Raw genomic sequence first — 16,638 nt, 5'->3', positions numbered from 1 at the left:
TATGTCAGGGCATATGGCTTGTGAACTTCTGGAGCTTCTTCTCTCTGCCTCCCATCTCAGCATTGGAACCCTGATACATTTGAACTTAGGTTCTCACATCTGCCTAACAGATGGTTACCTACTGAGCCACATCCCTAGCCTCCTGCTTTTGATTTTTGACACATGGTCTAGTTATGTAGCCCAGGTTGGCTTAATTCTCTTGCCTCAGCTTCCTGTGCTTTTAGACTGTAGTCTTGTGCCATGACACTGAACTTGAAAATTTGTTTCCTGGAAGCTCTTTTCTTTTTCTTTCTTTCTTTCTTTTTTTTTTTTTAATTGCTGGGAGCTCTTTAATATGCTTAAGTTCTTAAGTCTTTTAGGCTCGAATTGGGGCATGTACTTCTTCTCCTGCCCAGTCCTGAGGACAGGGATTTATAATACCCAGAGTCCATTGTGTATATAGATGCCCAATAGGTGTATACTGACTGAAAAGTTTCAGGGGACTAGATTACCTCTGGAGATTTAGAGTATACCCAAGTTAAACGGGAGAGGGGTGGACCTCACCATAATCCCTTTGACTGTCAGTGGGTTGGTGTTGCAGGATTCCATTCTTAGGCTTCTTCCTAGTCCTATAAGGGGAGGCATTGTTCTATAAAGAGGTGTAGAGTATAAGAGCCCTTGGGAGACCAGGGAAGGAGAGGATATGATGTCTATTTCACATCCCTTGCTATCTCCTTCTTTACTATTCATTCTTCTGTTTCCTTTAACAAACAAACAACAACAAAATCTTGAAGCTTTTAAATTCTATCTTTATTCCAACATAGCTAAGGATTGTTAAGTAAGTTTAATTTTAACCCATTACTGGGATGAGATGGAGTCCATTTGAATCTGCAGTTAGTTATGAGGCTTCTCAGAAGAGGACCTTCCAAGGGCTCTTCTAGCTTTTGTTATCCCTGGGTATATTCTATAATAAAGATTTTCCTTGACCTCCCATGACTGTGTGTAAATAGGAGTTTCTCTGTCCCACCCCATCCCTCAGCCGCTTCCAAATAATCACTTAGAGACTTAATATTACTATTAATTATTAATGCTCTACCGATAGTTCAGTGTAGCACAAATTCTAATTGGTCTTAATACTAAAAACCCAGAGCCAGATATTGGGGTAAAATCAGAGAAACAAAGGAGCAAGTCACTAGAGAGTTCTTACCTTTACCTAATCCTCATACTAAAGGTGCTAAGCTTCCGAATTCTCCTGCCTTATATTCCTGTCTCTACCTCTTAGTGCTGGGATTAAAGGTGTGTGACTCCCAGATCCTGGGACCAAAGGCATGAGATCCCAAGTGCTGGGATCAAATGCCACTGCCTGGCCTCTAGGGTTAACTAGTGGCTAGCTCCACCCTCTCATCTTCAGGTAAGCTTTATTTGTTAGAGCACAAACTCCTCAGCTCAGGCTTATTACTAGCTAACTCTTACATTTTATATTAATCCATTTCTATTAATCTACATTTTACTATGAGGCTCATGGCTTGTTACCTCATTTTCTACATGTCCTGCTTGTTCTGCAGCAGACTGGCATCTCTCTCAACTCTGCCCCTCCTCATCTGGGTTCTCAGTTTGATTGTTCACCTAACCTTATCCTGCCTGACTACTGGTCAAACAGTTTTTATTATTAACCAATGAGAGAAATACATATTCACAGCATACAGAAAAATTGTGCATCTCAGTGACTCTAGGCATGGCTGAGAAGCTTCAGAGTCTAAGTACACTTTTGGCAGACTATGGATGGAGGCAGATTACTTCATCATTCTAAGCCTGTTTTCTCATCTTGTTCCCCAAACCTGCTCACAAAACATACTTGACATGATTGTCTTGAACATTGGCTATTAAGCAAACAAACAAAACCAGGTTGTACTCTGGTATTTTTACATTGAATACTACTGGAACCATCATTGCCATGGCCCTCAGTTCCCAGATGATGGTGCCACTGACCACTCACTGCCCCTGCTGACTGGAGTTGTAGAAACACAGAAGATAGCTGTGATCCTTCCTTGTTTTGTCACCAGCTCCTGAGGTCAGTTACGGCACAGGGCTACTGAAGACCAAGCCTATGCTGGAACAGGCTGCCTGACATCTCCCTCTTGGCATTTGGGAGTTCTGCAGCTTTCCAAGATTAAGAAGGCTGTTTCAAAAGGTGTGGGAAAAGAAAAAAGAGAAAATAAAATTTAGCATTAGAGATAGCTGTATGTAGATCAACAGAGCTTTCTTTTCTGGCTAAATCCAGTTTATTCTAACTTCATGTCCTCTCTTTGCAGGCCCATTTACTCGACCTCATCCAGCCTTATGGAGAATGGTTTTTGGTGAGTCCTATTGGTAGATGACAAAGTTCTTTCTACTTAAAAAAAAAAAAAAATCTTGCCTGGCAGTGGTGGCATATGCCTTTAGTTCCAGCACTCAGGAGGCAGAGGCAAGTGGATCTCTGAGTTCAAGGCTAGCTTGGTCTACAGAGCAAGTTCCAGAAAAGCCAAGGCTACACAGAAAAACTCTGTCTCAAAAATCAGAAATAAAACAAACATCTTTTTTCTCTGTATCATGATAGTGGTTTTATATCATAGCTTAAAAACAAACAAATAAAAACCCAACTTTTTAGTCTACCTAATACAAAAATGTTACTAAGATTCTTTGATCAAAAAAATAAATGGCTAGTGATAGCATAAATTCTCATATATAGGTGCCCTTTCTGTTCCATGTGCCTGCTTCTAGTGCTTTTGTTTCTTAGTGGCTTCAACAAATGCCCCTGTTTTCTTTTTTTTTTTTTAATTTATTTATTTATTAAGGATTTCTGCCTCCTCCCCGCCACCGCCTCCCATTTCCCTCCCCCTCCCCCCCATAAAGTCCCCCTACCTCATCTGCTCGAAGAGCAATCAGGGTTCCCTGACCTGTGGGAAGTCCAAGGACCGCCCACCTCCATCCAGGTCTAGTAAGGTGAGCATCCAAAGAAGGAGAAGGAACACGAGCAAGGAACTCAGGACCGCGAGGGGTGCACCCACACACTGAGACTATGGGGATGTTCTATCGGGAACTCACCAAGGCCAGCTGGCCTGGGTCTGAAAAAGCCTGGGATAAAACCGGACTCTCTGAACAAAGTGGACAATGAGGAATACTGAGAACTCAAGAACAATGCCAGTGGGTTTTTGATCCTACTGCACGTACTGGCTTTGGGGAATGCCCCTATTTTCTGACTTGTTTTCCTTTCCTACTAGTACGAGCTCAAGTTCATGCTAAGGTCACATTTGTCTTGTTAGCGTCTGTGGAAGCCCAGCAGTTTTAGTTATTTGGAAAAGAGAAACCTCTTCTGGCAGACATAGCCCTCATTTGGTTGAAGTTTATTAGTAAGTATATAAATAATGAGTCTTACTTTTACTTGATTCTCTCATCCAGAAAGTCAAATGGTCTGAATGAGTGTAAAATAAATTTTTAATTCTTAGAATGTTTGTCCTTATCATGCCTAAGTAAGACACACAATAAATTATTGTAGGTGAAAGCAATGTAACCATGCTTGGAAACGTAAGGGGATATTTTACTTAAGTTGCCCTTCTTGCTATATCCTTCAGCAGTAAAGGTAACTTTGTTTTGTTGTTTTGAAGCAGAGTTGTGTAGTTGTGGCTGTCCGGGACCTTACTTTGGTTGGCCTTGAACCTGTAGAGAGTCCTCTGAGTGCTGGGATTAAAGGTGTGTATCACCACACCCAGCAACTCTTCATCTTTTTAAGTTTGCTGGTGAAGTTTTTGTTTTTGTTTTTTGGCTTTTTTACGAGAGGGTTTCTCTGCGTAACAGCCTTGGCTGTCGACCAGGCTGTCCTCAAACTCACAGAGATCTGCCCAAGTCTGCCTCCTGAGACTGGCATTAAAGGCATACTCCCCACCCCATTCTACACACTGAGGAAGTTTTACTAGCTTTATTCACTGAGCATTGACACGTTTGAAGACCTGAGGCTATCCAGGAAGATAAGACAAACAGGACCTTGTCCTTGGGAACCCCTCCTGCAGCCAAGGGCAAGAGAACAGGGAGCTTTTAAAGTAGTCAGTTGGCCAGCCTGGTCTACAGAGCTAGTTCCAGGACAGGCACCAAAGCTACAGAGAAACCCTGTCTCGAAAAACCAAAAAAAAAAAAAAAAAAAAGTAAATAAATAAAGTAGTCAGTAGTCAAAAATTATGAGCCCTTACTAAACATTAGGTAGCTAAAACTGGGTGAAGTGACGGTGACTGAGTGGCTTCTTCCACTGGGGTAGTGAGGAAAGGCTGAGGGAGTGACTCAGTCTAAAATTTGGATGCAACTAAGGAACTGTGCATGTAACACAATCGGGGAGTAGGACCTTAGCTGAAGAGGCTGTTGAGGTGGCCTCGTGGCTGGAAAATACTTAGCATTTTACAGGCCCAGGTGGGCAGGGAAGAACATTGAGCAAAAGAGCAGACAGCCAGCATAGAGAGAAACATTCAGGCTTGTGGGCAGGCGAAGGAGTGTGGTGCAAACGATGTAGGGAGCATTTTTCCAGAAGGATGACATGATTTTATTTACTATTTGAAAAAGATATTCCTGGGGCTACAGAGGTAGCTCAGTTGATAAAGTGCTTGCTTCCCAGGCTTATAGACCTGTGTGCATTCCTGAGCCTTCTCCAGCATGCGTGTTTCACACACACACACACACACACACACACACACACACGAGAGAGAGAGAGAGAGAGAGAGAAACAGACAGAAACAGACACGCACGCGCGCACACACACGACAGAGACAGAGAGACAGAGAGAGACAGAGACAGACAGACAGACAGACAGACACACACGCAGACACATACACACACCACACAGAACAAAACAAAAAACACGATTTTTGCTGTTAGTAGCTGGGGTTTTGTAGTCCTCAAACCCCAGCTCAAAACTCTAATCTAAACATTTCTGTGTCATGGGTCATTTCTTTCTGTCTCAAAAGAATTGTTTCACAAAGATTGTGATTTTAAAAGGTTATAGTAAGGTGGTCATTAAAGATGAAAATTTATAAAACTGCTACATAAATGCAAACCCAAGGTAGTTCTCATGTATCAGAAAATTCATGTTCCTTGGTCCAGGGATGTGTGGCTGTGGTGGCCCTACTCTACAAGGGACCTCACTGCAAGCAGTGTTCCCCTTGGTGACTGGAGAGCAGCCGAGCTAGAAGGCCTGGAACTGTAGCCCTCATTATATATTCCTTCCAGTTACTCACATCCTCTTCTCTGTATAGCTATTTGGAGATCAGAACCAAGCCAAGTTTGTGATTCAAGGCAATAATTATGACAGTGCCTGGATGCCCTACATATCTGATTCCAGCAGGCTCACCAGAAAAAATGACAGCCGCCTCTGGTGGTGGGGATGCAGGGGGGCCTTCCAGTGTATTAGTGGTTTTTCTTTTTTGTTTATTTGCTTTGTTTTTGTTGTTTGGTTGATTTTTTTTTTTTCAAAACAGGGTTTCTCTTTGTAGCCCTGGCTGTCCTGGAACTCTGTAGACCAGACTGGCTTCAAACTTACAGAGATCCTCCTGACTGTGCCTCCCAAGAGCTGGGATTAAAGGCATTCACCACCATCGCCCAGCTGGCTTTACTTTTTTAAATGACGTGGGGTTTGGTTATTTAGAATAGCAAGTATGATAGGTGTGACAAGAAAATAATACTTGTCAGGGCTAATTGGAAGAAGTCTCAGATGAATAGGCATGTGTGACTCATTCACCATCATAAAACACTGTTTTGTTTATCTTTTTTCCCCATTGACCTTGGGAGAAAATCAGAAAGCCTTGCCTTGTCCCCTAATCTTGTCACTTCAGCACCCCTTAGTCCATTCTCCTCTCTCCCATCACTCCATCCTCACCATGAGGTGTCTCTCTTCAGGAACGTATCTTCATGGTATTTCTCTACTTCATGCTCCCCTAAGCCCACCATACACATCATCTGACTGCTGGTCCTTCAAGGCTTAACTTAAGAAGCATTTCCTCAGAGAGAGGAATCCCTCTCAACATGAATTAGGACTGTGTGTCAGATCCTCTCACCAAAGAAAATACCTGGGTATGATAGATTCTCAAAAGGCTACTTTTGTGATAGTTTTGTGATATTCATGTAACTCTAAGCCCCTGGGTCTAATGTGTCTCTCCTAAACTTGACCTTGTTTTGTTTCCATCAGGCCTCAGTGTGCTGTATTTCCTCTTCTTGGTATTTCTCCTTTTCCTGAACTTCGAGCAGGTTAAATCCCTAATGTATTGGCTAGATCCCAATCTTCGATATGCCACAAGAGAAGCGGACATCATGGTATGTACTTGTTAGTGACCCTGTTGTGTTTTGAATGCTTTGCAGGTTGAAGGAAAAGCTGGTGGTGTTCTGGAGAAAGAACAGATATTTGCTCTGGCAATTGAGAAATAATAAAGAGATTAAAAGATCAGCGAGTAATCACCATCACAGAATGACTAGACCCTTCTTGGGATGAAAACTTCTAAATGTTTATCTTAACTTTCCTTGGGTACACAATGAAAGAAAAACAGGAGCAAAAATTATTTACAAGTCTAGTTAGAATCTCTCACTCTCAAGGAAAAGAATGATAAAGGATAATAACTTGTTTGTAATGATGATGATGGCTACCACTCTCCATTGTGGTAACAAAACATCTGAGACAGCTGGGTGTAGTGACTCAAACCTTTAATCCCAGCATTTAGGAGGCAGAGACAGACAGATCTCTGAGTTAAAGGCTAGCCTGATCTTAGGACAGTCGGGGCTATGTGGTAAAACCTTGTCTTGAAAAAAAATCCAAAACATCTGGAATAATTGGTATAAAAGAAGAAATAATTTATTTTGCTCTTTTGGAGGTTTCAGTCTGGTTGGATGGCCCTGCTGCTTTGGGCGTGTGGCAAGGCAGAACACTGTGGCAGGACAACTGCTTAGCTCATGGTAACCAGAGAACAATGAGGGACTGACTTTCCGTAATCCTCTTTGAGTTGCATGTCCCAGTGGCCTAAAGCCTCTTACTAGGCTGTTCCTCTTAGAGTTTCTACCACCTTCCAGTAGCATAATTTGGGAACCAAGCCTTTAATATAAGAACCTTTAGGAAGTATTCTAGACCCTACTATTAGCAATAATGCAAATGATAATCTAATAGTGGATAGTTTGCTGCTTTTTAATGTGATTGATTCTAGGCTGGGATTGTAGTTCAGTAGTAAAGTGATAATATTGCATGAGACCCTGAGTTCAGTTCCTAAAACTGATAGGGGATTCCCCTCTGTATGCTATGAATACATTTTATTACCATTGGTTAATAAAGAAACTGCTTTGGCCTATAGCAGGGCAGAATATAGCTAGACAGGAAAACTAAACTGAATGCAGGGAGAAAGAAAGCGGGGTCAGGCAGACACCATGTATCCACCGAAGGAGAATGATGCCAGAACATTACTGGTAAGCCAACAGCCTCGTGGCAATACATAGATTAATAGAAATGGGTTAATTTAAGATTATGTAAGAGCTAGCTAGGAACACACCTAAGCCACTGGCCAAACAATGTTGTAATTAATAATAGTTTTTGTGTAATTTTTTTGGTCTGAGTGGCTGGGAAATGAAAGCATACAAAATGTCACCCAACATGGGCCAAAGTAAGATTTAAAAAATATTAAAAATGTGTCCTAAGTGTCAGACAAATTTGAAGAGCACAGCCCTTTTAAAAATTATTTTTTCAATCATTTTTAAATTAGTCTGTCTGAAGTAGCTGTCTTTTGTTTGATTGATACTGACTGAGCTTTTCCTGGGCTTGCTGGTGATAATGGGGAAACAGGTGAGCAGGCTCCCTCCTGTCTTCTGGGAGTTAGAGTTACAGGTAACTAAAGTTAAAGAAAAAGTTGTTGGCTATTGCACCATAAAACAATTTTAGCATAGTTTCTAGAAATTTCAGCATATTTTTATGAATTTTAAGAGCATATAAGTGTACATGCCTGATACATGTTTTTTATACCTCAGTCATAATGAGGTCCCTATGTTGCATGAGATCTTTAGGTTGTATCCTAGGGTATTCTGCGACTCTTGGTTAGTAGTTTCCCCATGCATGTTTTCTTTTCCCTTGAAGTTTATTTATCTCATAGAGTTTCTCACATAGAGATTTTTGTAGCTTGCTTTCAAGACATTGTCATCTGTCTTCCTGCCGCTCACCTCCGCCCAGATTTCTTAAACACTAGAAATAGGGATAGAGCTTGTCCCAGTTTGCTTTCTATTCTGTGATAAAATGCCATGACCAAAAGTAGCTTGGAAAGGAAGGGGTTCATTTGGCTTACATATTCCAATCACAGTTGATCATTGAAGGAAGTTAGTGCAGGAACTCAAGAAGCAGCAAAGGTAAGAGCCATGAAGGAATGCTGGTTACTGACTGGCTAGCTCCCTTTGACTTGCTCAGCTTGCTTCTTATATTGCCCAGGACCTGCCCAGGAGTAGCACTTCTCACAGTGGACTAGGCCTCCTACTATAGAAAATATTCCATAGACCAATCTAATAAAGGCAATTTTTCAGTTGAGGTCTCCTCATCTCAGGTGACTAGTTTGTGTCAAGCTGACAAAAACCTAACCAGCGCAAGGCTGGAATGGTGTGGTTGTTTGAATACAATTGGCCCATGTGATTTTAGAGGGAGTGACACTCTTTGGAGGTATGGCTTTGTTGAAGTGACTAAAGCCTTGTTGGAGGAAGTGTGTGACTCTGGAGGCAGGCTTTGAGGTTTCCTATGCCCAGAATACCACCCAGTGTCTCAGTTGGCTTCCAGAAGCCTACAAGATGTAGGACTATTAGCTATTTCTCCAGCACCACATCTGCCTGCATGCTGCAATGTTCCCCGCCATGATGATAATGAACTGAACTTCTGAAATTGTAAGCAAGCCACCCCAATTAAATGTTCTTTGTAAGAGTTGCCATGGTCATGTTGTCTCTTTACAACCATAGAAACCTTAGCAAAGACAGATGGGATGCCACCCTCTTGCTTTATTCTTATTTTGGTGCTATATCATAGTTAGTGCCATCTCTGTTATCATCCATTGTTTCAACTAACTTTAGATCAAAAATATTCAGAAGGGAAAATTACCACTTTACTAAACATGTACAAACTATTTTTTGTCATTATTCTCCAAACCATTCAGAACATTTATACTTTGTTAGGTAGGACATGTAACTTAGAAATGACTTAAAGTATATAGGAGGATGTGCATAGATAGTATGCAAAACTGTTACTTCATATCAGTCATGTGAACATTTGGATTTTGGTATCCTCCATGTATTCTGGGACCTATCCCTTGGGAGAGAGGAGGCAGCCAAACTGCTATGCCTACCCTGCAGCAATGACCTTGGGGGCCTCTGGAGGTGATTAATTGGTTAATCTACTCTTTAAAATTCTAATGTTAGGATATGCAACTTGACCTTTTATAGTTTTTTAAATGTCTTCCTGTAATGAAAGCATAAATAAATGTACATTAAAATCCCCCAGAAGCACCTCCAGCTTGTGATTGTGCTGAGAGTGGTCCCTGAAAACAAACACGCCCAACCTAGGTCCTTATTGAGCCCTAAGCAACCTATTCCAGAGTAATCATAGGGTGAGAGATTGAAGAATTCTAGGCTGATGGCACCTTGTCACTCTCCTTAAATTAATAGAGAAGTGGCTTTAGACCCAGGTTGTTTCTCTGTCAGCCAGGAATACCCTATAATGAGATCACATTGTTTCAGGGTCTGGGAACTTGCCTCTAGGATTCCTGCAGTGAATGAAGAGATTGATAGGACTCTAGCACTGCATTTCCTGTTCAGTTTGGAAGGTTTTTTTTTAGCAAGAAGCTTACAGTAACATGTCAGTTTATAAGTGAGTTAGTGTAAGGAGGCTTTCTAATTGGTAGTTTATATGTGAGTTAGTGTAAGGAGGCTTTCTAATTGGTAGTTTATATGTGAGTTAGTGTAAGGAGGCTTTCTAATTGGTAGTTTATAAGTGAGTTAGTGTAAGGAGGCTTTCTAATTGGTAGTTTCTAAATGGCAATGCCACACTGCTGAAATGAGAAAGAAAATAATTTTGCAAAGGTTTAATGTATCTTTAAAAAATGACATCACATGTACCTGGCCACTGAGAAGCTGAATAAAAGTTAGCAATGTAATATAAGGAATTCAGTAGACTTGGTAATTTAAAAACACTTTCTAAAAATCATGGGCTGAAGAAGAAATTATGGCTTAATATTTGTAAATATTCTATGACGATGAAAATACTGGAAGATACAGGTGAGGAACTTCTGAGGAAGTGGGAAGTCTAAACTCTTTACTGGACAAGAGCTCAAAGGGAAGAGTCCCTGCCCAAAAATGTATTCAGTATTACATAAATTCAAAGATGAAAGTTCTCAAGAGTTTAAGAATGTTGGTTCCACTTCTAATTTTAGCTTTGAATATATTGTATATTTCTAAGTAATTTTAAATCTTATATTTGTTATGCAAACAGTTAATAATGTTTGAACTCTGTGTTAATCAGGAGTATGCTGTGAACTGCCACGTGATCACCTGGGAGAGGATCGTCAGTCACTTTGATATATTTGCATTTGGGCATTTCTGGGGCTGGGCCATGAAGGCCTTGTTGATCCGTAGTTATGGGCTGTGCTGGACAATCAGCATCACCTGGGAGCTGACAGAGGTAAACCATGGACAGGGTATCCCCAGGGTCATGCAGTCATAATGTGTGTAGAGGAAGTTATAAGTTGTCAGGTGGTACTCAGACATTTCATCCTCTAGTCCCTGGTGTGCAAAACTGGATTTATACAATCCCGTGACAATTCTGTATATTTTTGTTTAAGAAACAAAAACTAAACAAAACTCTCTATGTCTTTAAGGATTTGTGCTCCTTTGTAATAAGTCTTAAAGAAAGACAAATGAAACCAAGTTAACAAATGAAGTTGGTGTCCAAAGTGAGACAAATCAATATAAAGAGGAAATCTGTGTAGAAGTGAGTTACTTTGTTCACACACCAGCTTTCTTTTTGAGGTCTGTAGAATTGAGTGTGCTGTACTACAAGAGCAGGTATTTTGTCTCTGATCATGATTTCCTAATAGAGCCCCTATGACCTGTGATCCAAAGTTACTGTTCATTAATTAATGAGAGGTACACCCTGAGAAACTATTAACAAAACAAAAGTTGGAGATCTATTCTAATTAGTTTTGTATTTATTAATCTTTTCCAGTACACAGTATTTGGCTATGTGCATAGCGTATTTCTCAATCCCAGCCATTGCTGACTTACAGAAGCCTTTCAGTTGGGTGGACTTCATTAGTGTACTCCCAGTTTGAGAGGTCAGAGTCTGTAATCAGCTATGGTCATGGTTGCTTCTTTCTGAGCACTGCTGTGGCCATCCTTTCCCGGCTTCCCTCTTAAGAGCCTGTATCACTTGATACAGTTGTTAGCATTCCCTGACTTAGAGATGCGGCACCCTGATCTCTGACCTCATCATCAGGTAGCCTTCTCCCTGTGTGTCTGAGCCTTTGTGGGCTTCTTTTTATAAGGACAGATGTCATGAATGGACCAGGTCTTACTTGACTCAGTGTGATCTCTGCTTAAGTTGCTACCTTTGTAATGACTCCAGTTCCAAGTAAGTTTGCTTTCTGAGGAACTGGAGGCCAGATATAGGAATTCTGAGAGAATGGGCTTCCACTCATCCATAGCACTGCTCAGTGCCTTACATCCCATCAAGAATCCTCCTGATAAGCCGGGAGAAGCAGTGTGTATCTATTCCCATTGTAGAGGGAGGAAACTGAGTTCAGCCTGACTTTGTAGAAAGCCACACCTGCACTGCAGACGTAAAGCCTGCTGCCCTTCCATTATATCACATTCTACCTGGGTAACCACCTTCCTTACCCAGTTGTTCTGTGACTATATAAGGCAACTGGCCTTTCTTAGCCTCCTTTGCTTTCCCTCACCTGGCAGGGGCATCTTCTGCCCTTCTTTGCTGCTCCCCAGCATTCTTTGGTCCCAAAGTCCTGGAATCTATTCTGAATACCTGTTCAGACGCTAAAGTCTCTTCTTCTCCCGCTCAACGTCTGATTCATCTTTTGCTACAGTCTTTCTCTTTACACTGTTGTGAAAGTGTTTCTTTCCAGTCCTTCATCATATTGAGGCTTCTTCTTCCTACAAACGATTTAGTGTTTAGAATCAGCATATGAGTCCCAAGAGGAGCTGACTACTGACTACTGACTCCCAACCTGTCCTCAGTAAGCTTATGGTGCAACTGTCTTCGTATTTTTGAAGACCTCCATCAGAACCTAGGCCCAGTCCTTCTCTCTTCCTATGTCCTTACCTACTAGCCTGCTATTTCCCTGGCTGTACTTGAAGGAATGTCTTTCTCACCCCTTTGCCACCAGTGATCCATGTTTAGACACAGAAAGCAGCTCTAAATACCTCTCATATTTTAGACCTTTTCTAGGCATCTCTTTTCTTCCAGGAACCATCCCCAGTTGCCCTCATTCAGAATGAGTCCATCTTGTCCCCAAAGTCCATTGACGTCACCACTGTAGCACTTGCCCAAGTCTGGTGTATTTTCAGATTCAACCTCCCTGGATACTCATTTTAGACATCCTGTTATCTGGCCAGCATGCGTACAGTGGTGCCTACTAGAAAATGGAATGGCTGGGCACCAATACTTTAAATGTCCCATTGAACCTCTGTTTCCTTCACTATGCATCAACAGCCAACCTCTGCTTTTACAGCTACTCACAAATTGGCCACCATTCTGGAACTGTCCCCAAACACACAGCTTGCATTCTCAGGCTTCCCATTTTGAGGATTTGCAGCACTTTGTTGTCAGCTTTGAAGCCTCTGTTTATTCCCCTTGAAGATACCTCTGTGTACCATCAACCAGTGTGGCTCATCGGGGCTGCCAATGTTTGAAATCCACGTTTTTGTTTTCTTCTCTTTGTTTTTAAAGGAGAGCTATTTGAATAAATGTTATTTGTAAAAAACACTTCAATATAAAGAAGCAGAAGCATGTTTCAGACTTTGTTATTGTTATTTTTATATACATTTGGGAAAAGGGAAACACATTTTCTGAAACAATGTGTTATAAAGAATCTATATTCACGGTCCCTACCCCATTAACAATATTTACTCAACTGTTGTCTCTTGTGTTCCTCAGCTTTTCTTCATGCATCTGCTGCCCAACTTTGCTGAGTGCTGGTGGGACCAGGTCATTCTGGACATCCTGTTGTGTAATGGTGGTGGCATCTGGCTGGGCATGGTTGTTTGCCGATTTTTGGAGATGAGGACTTACCACTGGGCAAGCTTCAAGTGAGTTCTCTTCTTTGGAACCTTGGTCACAGTGTTGTGTATGGTTTGGGCTTTATTGCAAATGGGTTTTAGTATAATCTCAAAATAACGGGTGAATGCTACATTGGCAATTGAAGTACATATAATTATAAATCTACTTTCAAACATTCATCTAGAAAATGCTGTTGGGTATAGTGATTTACATATTTCATCTAGCACTTGGGAAGCTGAGACAGGAGGATTATGCAAGTTTAAAGCTGTGGGTTATAAAGTGACTTTCATGCCAGCTTGAAGTGCATCGTGAGACCCTGTCTGAAAACATGAAAAACAGGTATAGGAAATGTGAAATCATTTGCCATTTCATCTTTGAGTGCTCTTTTGGTTCAAAATAATTCTCATGGCCACTCCTTTAATTCATTTCCTCAGCCTGAATCTAAACTCTCATCCATATATTAAGTGGTCTGCCCCTGGGGATAGCCTTTCCAACTTTCATCAGACTGTTGCATGAGGGAGCTCTTAAAAAGCATTAGGTTCATCCTTTCACACACCCTGTCTTAGGGATTTGTTGCTGCAAAGAGACACCTGACTACCACAACTTTTATAATGAAGACTTTTTATTGGGGCTGCCTCAGAATTCAGAGGTTTAGTCCATTATCCTCATGGTGGAAAATATGGAGGCGAGCAGGCATACATAGTGCTAGAGAAGGAGCCCAGAGGTTCTACATCTGGGTTGGCTGGCAGCAGAAAGAGAAAGTGACACTGGGCCTGCCTGGAGCTTCTGAAACCTCAAATGCCACCCCCAGTGATATACTTCCTCCAACAAGGCCATACCTACTCCAAGACGACCACACGTACTTTCCTTTGCTGACCCTGATTGTCATCTCATCAGGAAAGTTTGCCCCGAACCTAGTTTGAGTGTAACCTCCCCACTCCACTCTGTGCTTATAGAAGGGCGGTGTGTGTTACTGCCATTACTTCATTCATTGCTCCTCAACTTGTAAAGACCTGAGGTATGATAATAGATGTTCTCACTGCATTAGGAGGTTTATATCACAAAATATGAACATTTCCCCAAATCAGCCAATATTCTTTCAAAAGATGATTTTCAAAGGCTTTTCCATATATATCTCAGTATATAAACAAGGCATAAAATAGTCCATGGTCATTTAGTTGTTTCTAAAGTTTTGCTGTTTTAAAGGCTACAGTGAAAATAATGATGTATCTATGTATCTCTATATGCATTTCCAGTCCTTTCTCTCTTTTTAACTGGTAAGCTTCTTACAACTAGAGTACACTGGTTTGTAGCCTCACCCATCCTGAGTATGTACATGTATTCATTCACTGTTCCCTTGAATCTGTTTTTAAACCTTTCAGATTCATCCCACATTAAATTGAAAGGATTTTTGCCTAATTCTTCTGGAGTTTGTCTTTCACTGCCTTTTATAGTTCAAGAATTCTTGCATGTTGCCATAAATGGTACTTTAGCTTTCCATTTTGATATACTCCACCCCCACAGTATTTGGATTGAGCCCAGTGCCTGCATGTGCTAAGCAAGTTCTCTGCCACCAAGTCATACCCAGCCCTCCTTTCATCTCCAGTCACATTAAATTGCTGTGGTGGCCTTCAACTTACTCTGTAGCCCAAGCAGATCTTGAATTTGTAATCCTCCTGCCTCAAGCTTTTAGTAGCTGGGATTACAGGTCTGTCCATCAAGTACCACTTCTTTCAGTTCTTTGATTATATGTTTTTTATTAGAAATAATATATTTGCTCTATCTTAAAAGTTTTTGCTTATTTGTTTGTTTGTCTGTCTGGGTTTTTTGTTTTGTTTTGTTTCTTATTGGTGTTTTAGATGGAATCTACTAACAAAGCTTGGGCTGACCTTGAACTCCATCCCTCTGATTTAGCCTCCTGCATGCTGGGATTATAAACCTACACAATAATGTTTAGCCTAGGTTAGATTTATATTGGTGTGCGGTACAAAGGGGAAGTTTTGTACCTGTTGCCTTTTAATTATCTAGTTTGTGCTCTTTAGCTTCCTAACAATCCCTTCTTTGACTATTGACTTTGAGGCCTTGTAATTATTTAAAGCTGATCTACTGTGTAAACAGTATCTGGGCCAGACACTGCTCCAAGCAAGTGGAGCAAAGTGCCACTTGAAAGCCTTGCATCATTCCTGAGGATAGACTGTGCTCCTTTCTTAGGATGGTAATAGTGAAGCCCAGGATTAGTAATTTTCCTAAAGACACATGATCACTAAGCAGTTGAGTGTGAATTTATACCAGATTGACTCAAATACAGTCACGGTACTTCCGTATTTATGCATTTATCATCCCAAGTTCAACTTTAGAATCATTTTGTCAAGATGCCATAATATAAGCCCACACTAAACAAAGGCTCAGTATTTTGAAAGCCACATTAAATATATAATGAATGTAGACTATTTTAAATTAAATTAACCTCTTGATTACATTAAATAATCTGCTTCTGGATTGTAATGTATTTCAATTTGTTTTGTTATGTTCTGCATTTTGAAAATAAGGAAAAGGACCCTTTGCCATCCTTCTTAAGTTGGGCAGTCTCTGTTCTTGTTGCTATTGTACCTGCATCCGTGCTGGGATGTGTTCCCAGCACATCCTTATGCTGGGAAGGTACATAAGGCAGGTGGATGAAGAACCTGACCTGCTTTCCCCCTGTCTTCTATCTCTCCCCCTCTGGAAGGAAAGGTCTAGAACATTGTTATTTATGTCATTGACACTGAGCATACAGTCCAAACACAAGAGTCCTCAGTATAGACCTCTGTTGAATTAGGCTCCTCTTGGCTTAAGCAAAAGGTTAGCATACCCTGTTCTATGTGGACAAAGCTGGTCTGCACCATCCACCTAATCTTTAAACCTAAATCTTCCTGCATGTGAGATGCATTTTGTAACATGAGACATTTGAATGAGAGATTCCCAGGATTAAACTGATGAAAAGTTAAAAAAAAAAAATCATTGTCACTGCAAACTCTGGGGACGGACAAGGGGTGATCTCAAGAGCATGAAACATGAGCCCCCTTACCATAACACCCCCTTGGCCCTTGGCATACAGCATGGGAGGGAATAGCATCTTTTCTCTGCCTACATTCTTCCTGGTTGTTTCCAGGTTGTATCTTTAATTCCTGTTACTACTTCACAAACTTAACCCTCAGTTAGCTCAGCAGAACCCAGACCTCTGATCTTGTTGACATCACTGTACCCTTACCACGAACCCCCAAGCACCTCATTAAGTGTGTTCCTGTGACCTATGCTTGAGACCCTTCCAAATAGAAAGTTTCCTCTCTGTTCTGAGAAGCTACTAGAAT

At 41.1% G+C, this 16,638-nt stretch overlaps 1 protein-coding gene across 2 annotated transcripts in view; it reads left to right on the top strand.

The window, feature by feature from the left end:
* Ptdss1 (phosphatidylserine synthase 1) overlaps positions 1-16,638 on the top strand; it is a 50,874-nt gene that overhangs the window by 11,821 nt on the left and 22,415 nt on the right. For both annotated transcript variants that reach the window (XM_041637496.1, XM_041637497.1), the window contains exons 3-6: positions 2,292-2,336; positions 6,185-6,309; positions 10,520-10,678; positions 13,166-13,317. In XM_041637496.1, the coding sequence (XP_041493430.1) occupies positions 2,292-2,336; positions 6,185-6,309; positions 10,520-10,678; positions 13,166-13,317 (481 nt within the window). The remainder of the gene's footprint in view (positions 1-2,291; positions 2,337-6,184; positions 6,310-10,519; positions 10,679-13,165; positions 13,318-16,638) is intronic.

The sequence above is a fragment of the Microtus oregoni genome, unplaced genomic scaffold, assembly GCF_018167655.1.
Source record: "Microtus oregoni isolate MIOR12 unplaced genomic scaffold, Mior012 000053F_ref0000044, whole genome shotgun sequence".
NCBI lineage: Eukaryota > Metazoa > Chordata > Mammalia > Rodentia > Cricetidae > Microtus > Microtus oregoni.
Note: the sequence above shows the minus strand (reverse complement) of the source record. Positions and strands in the feature narration are given on the sequence as shown.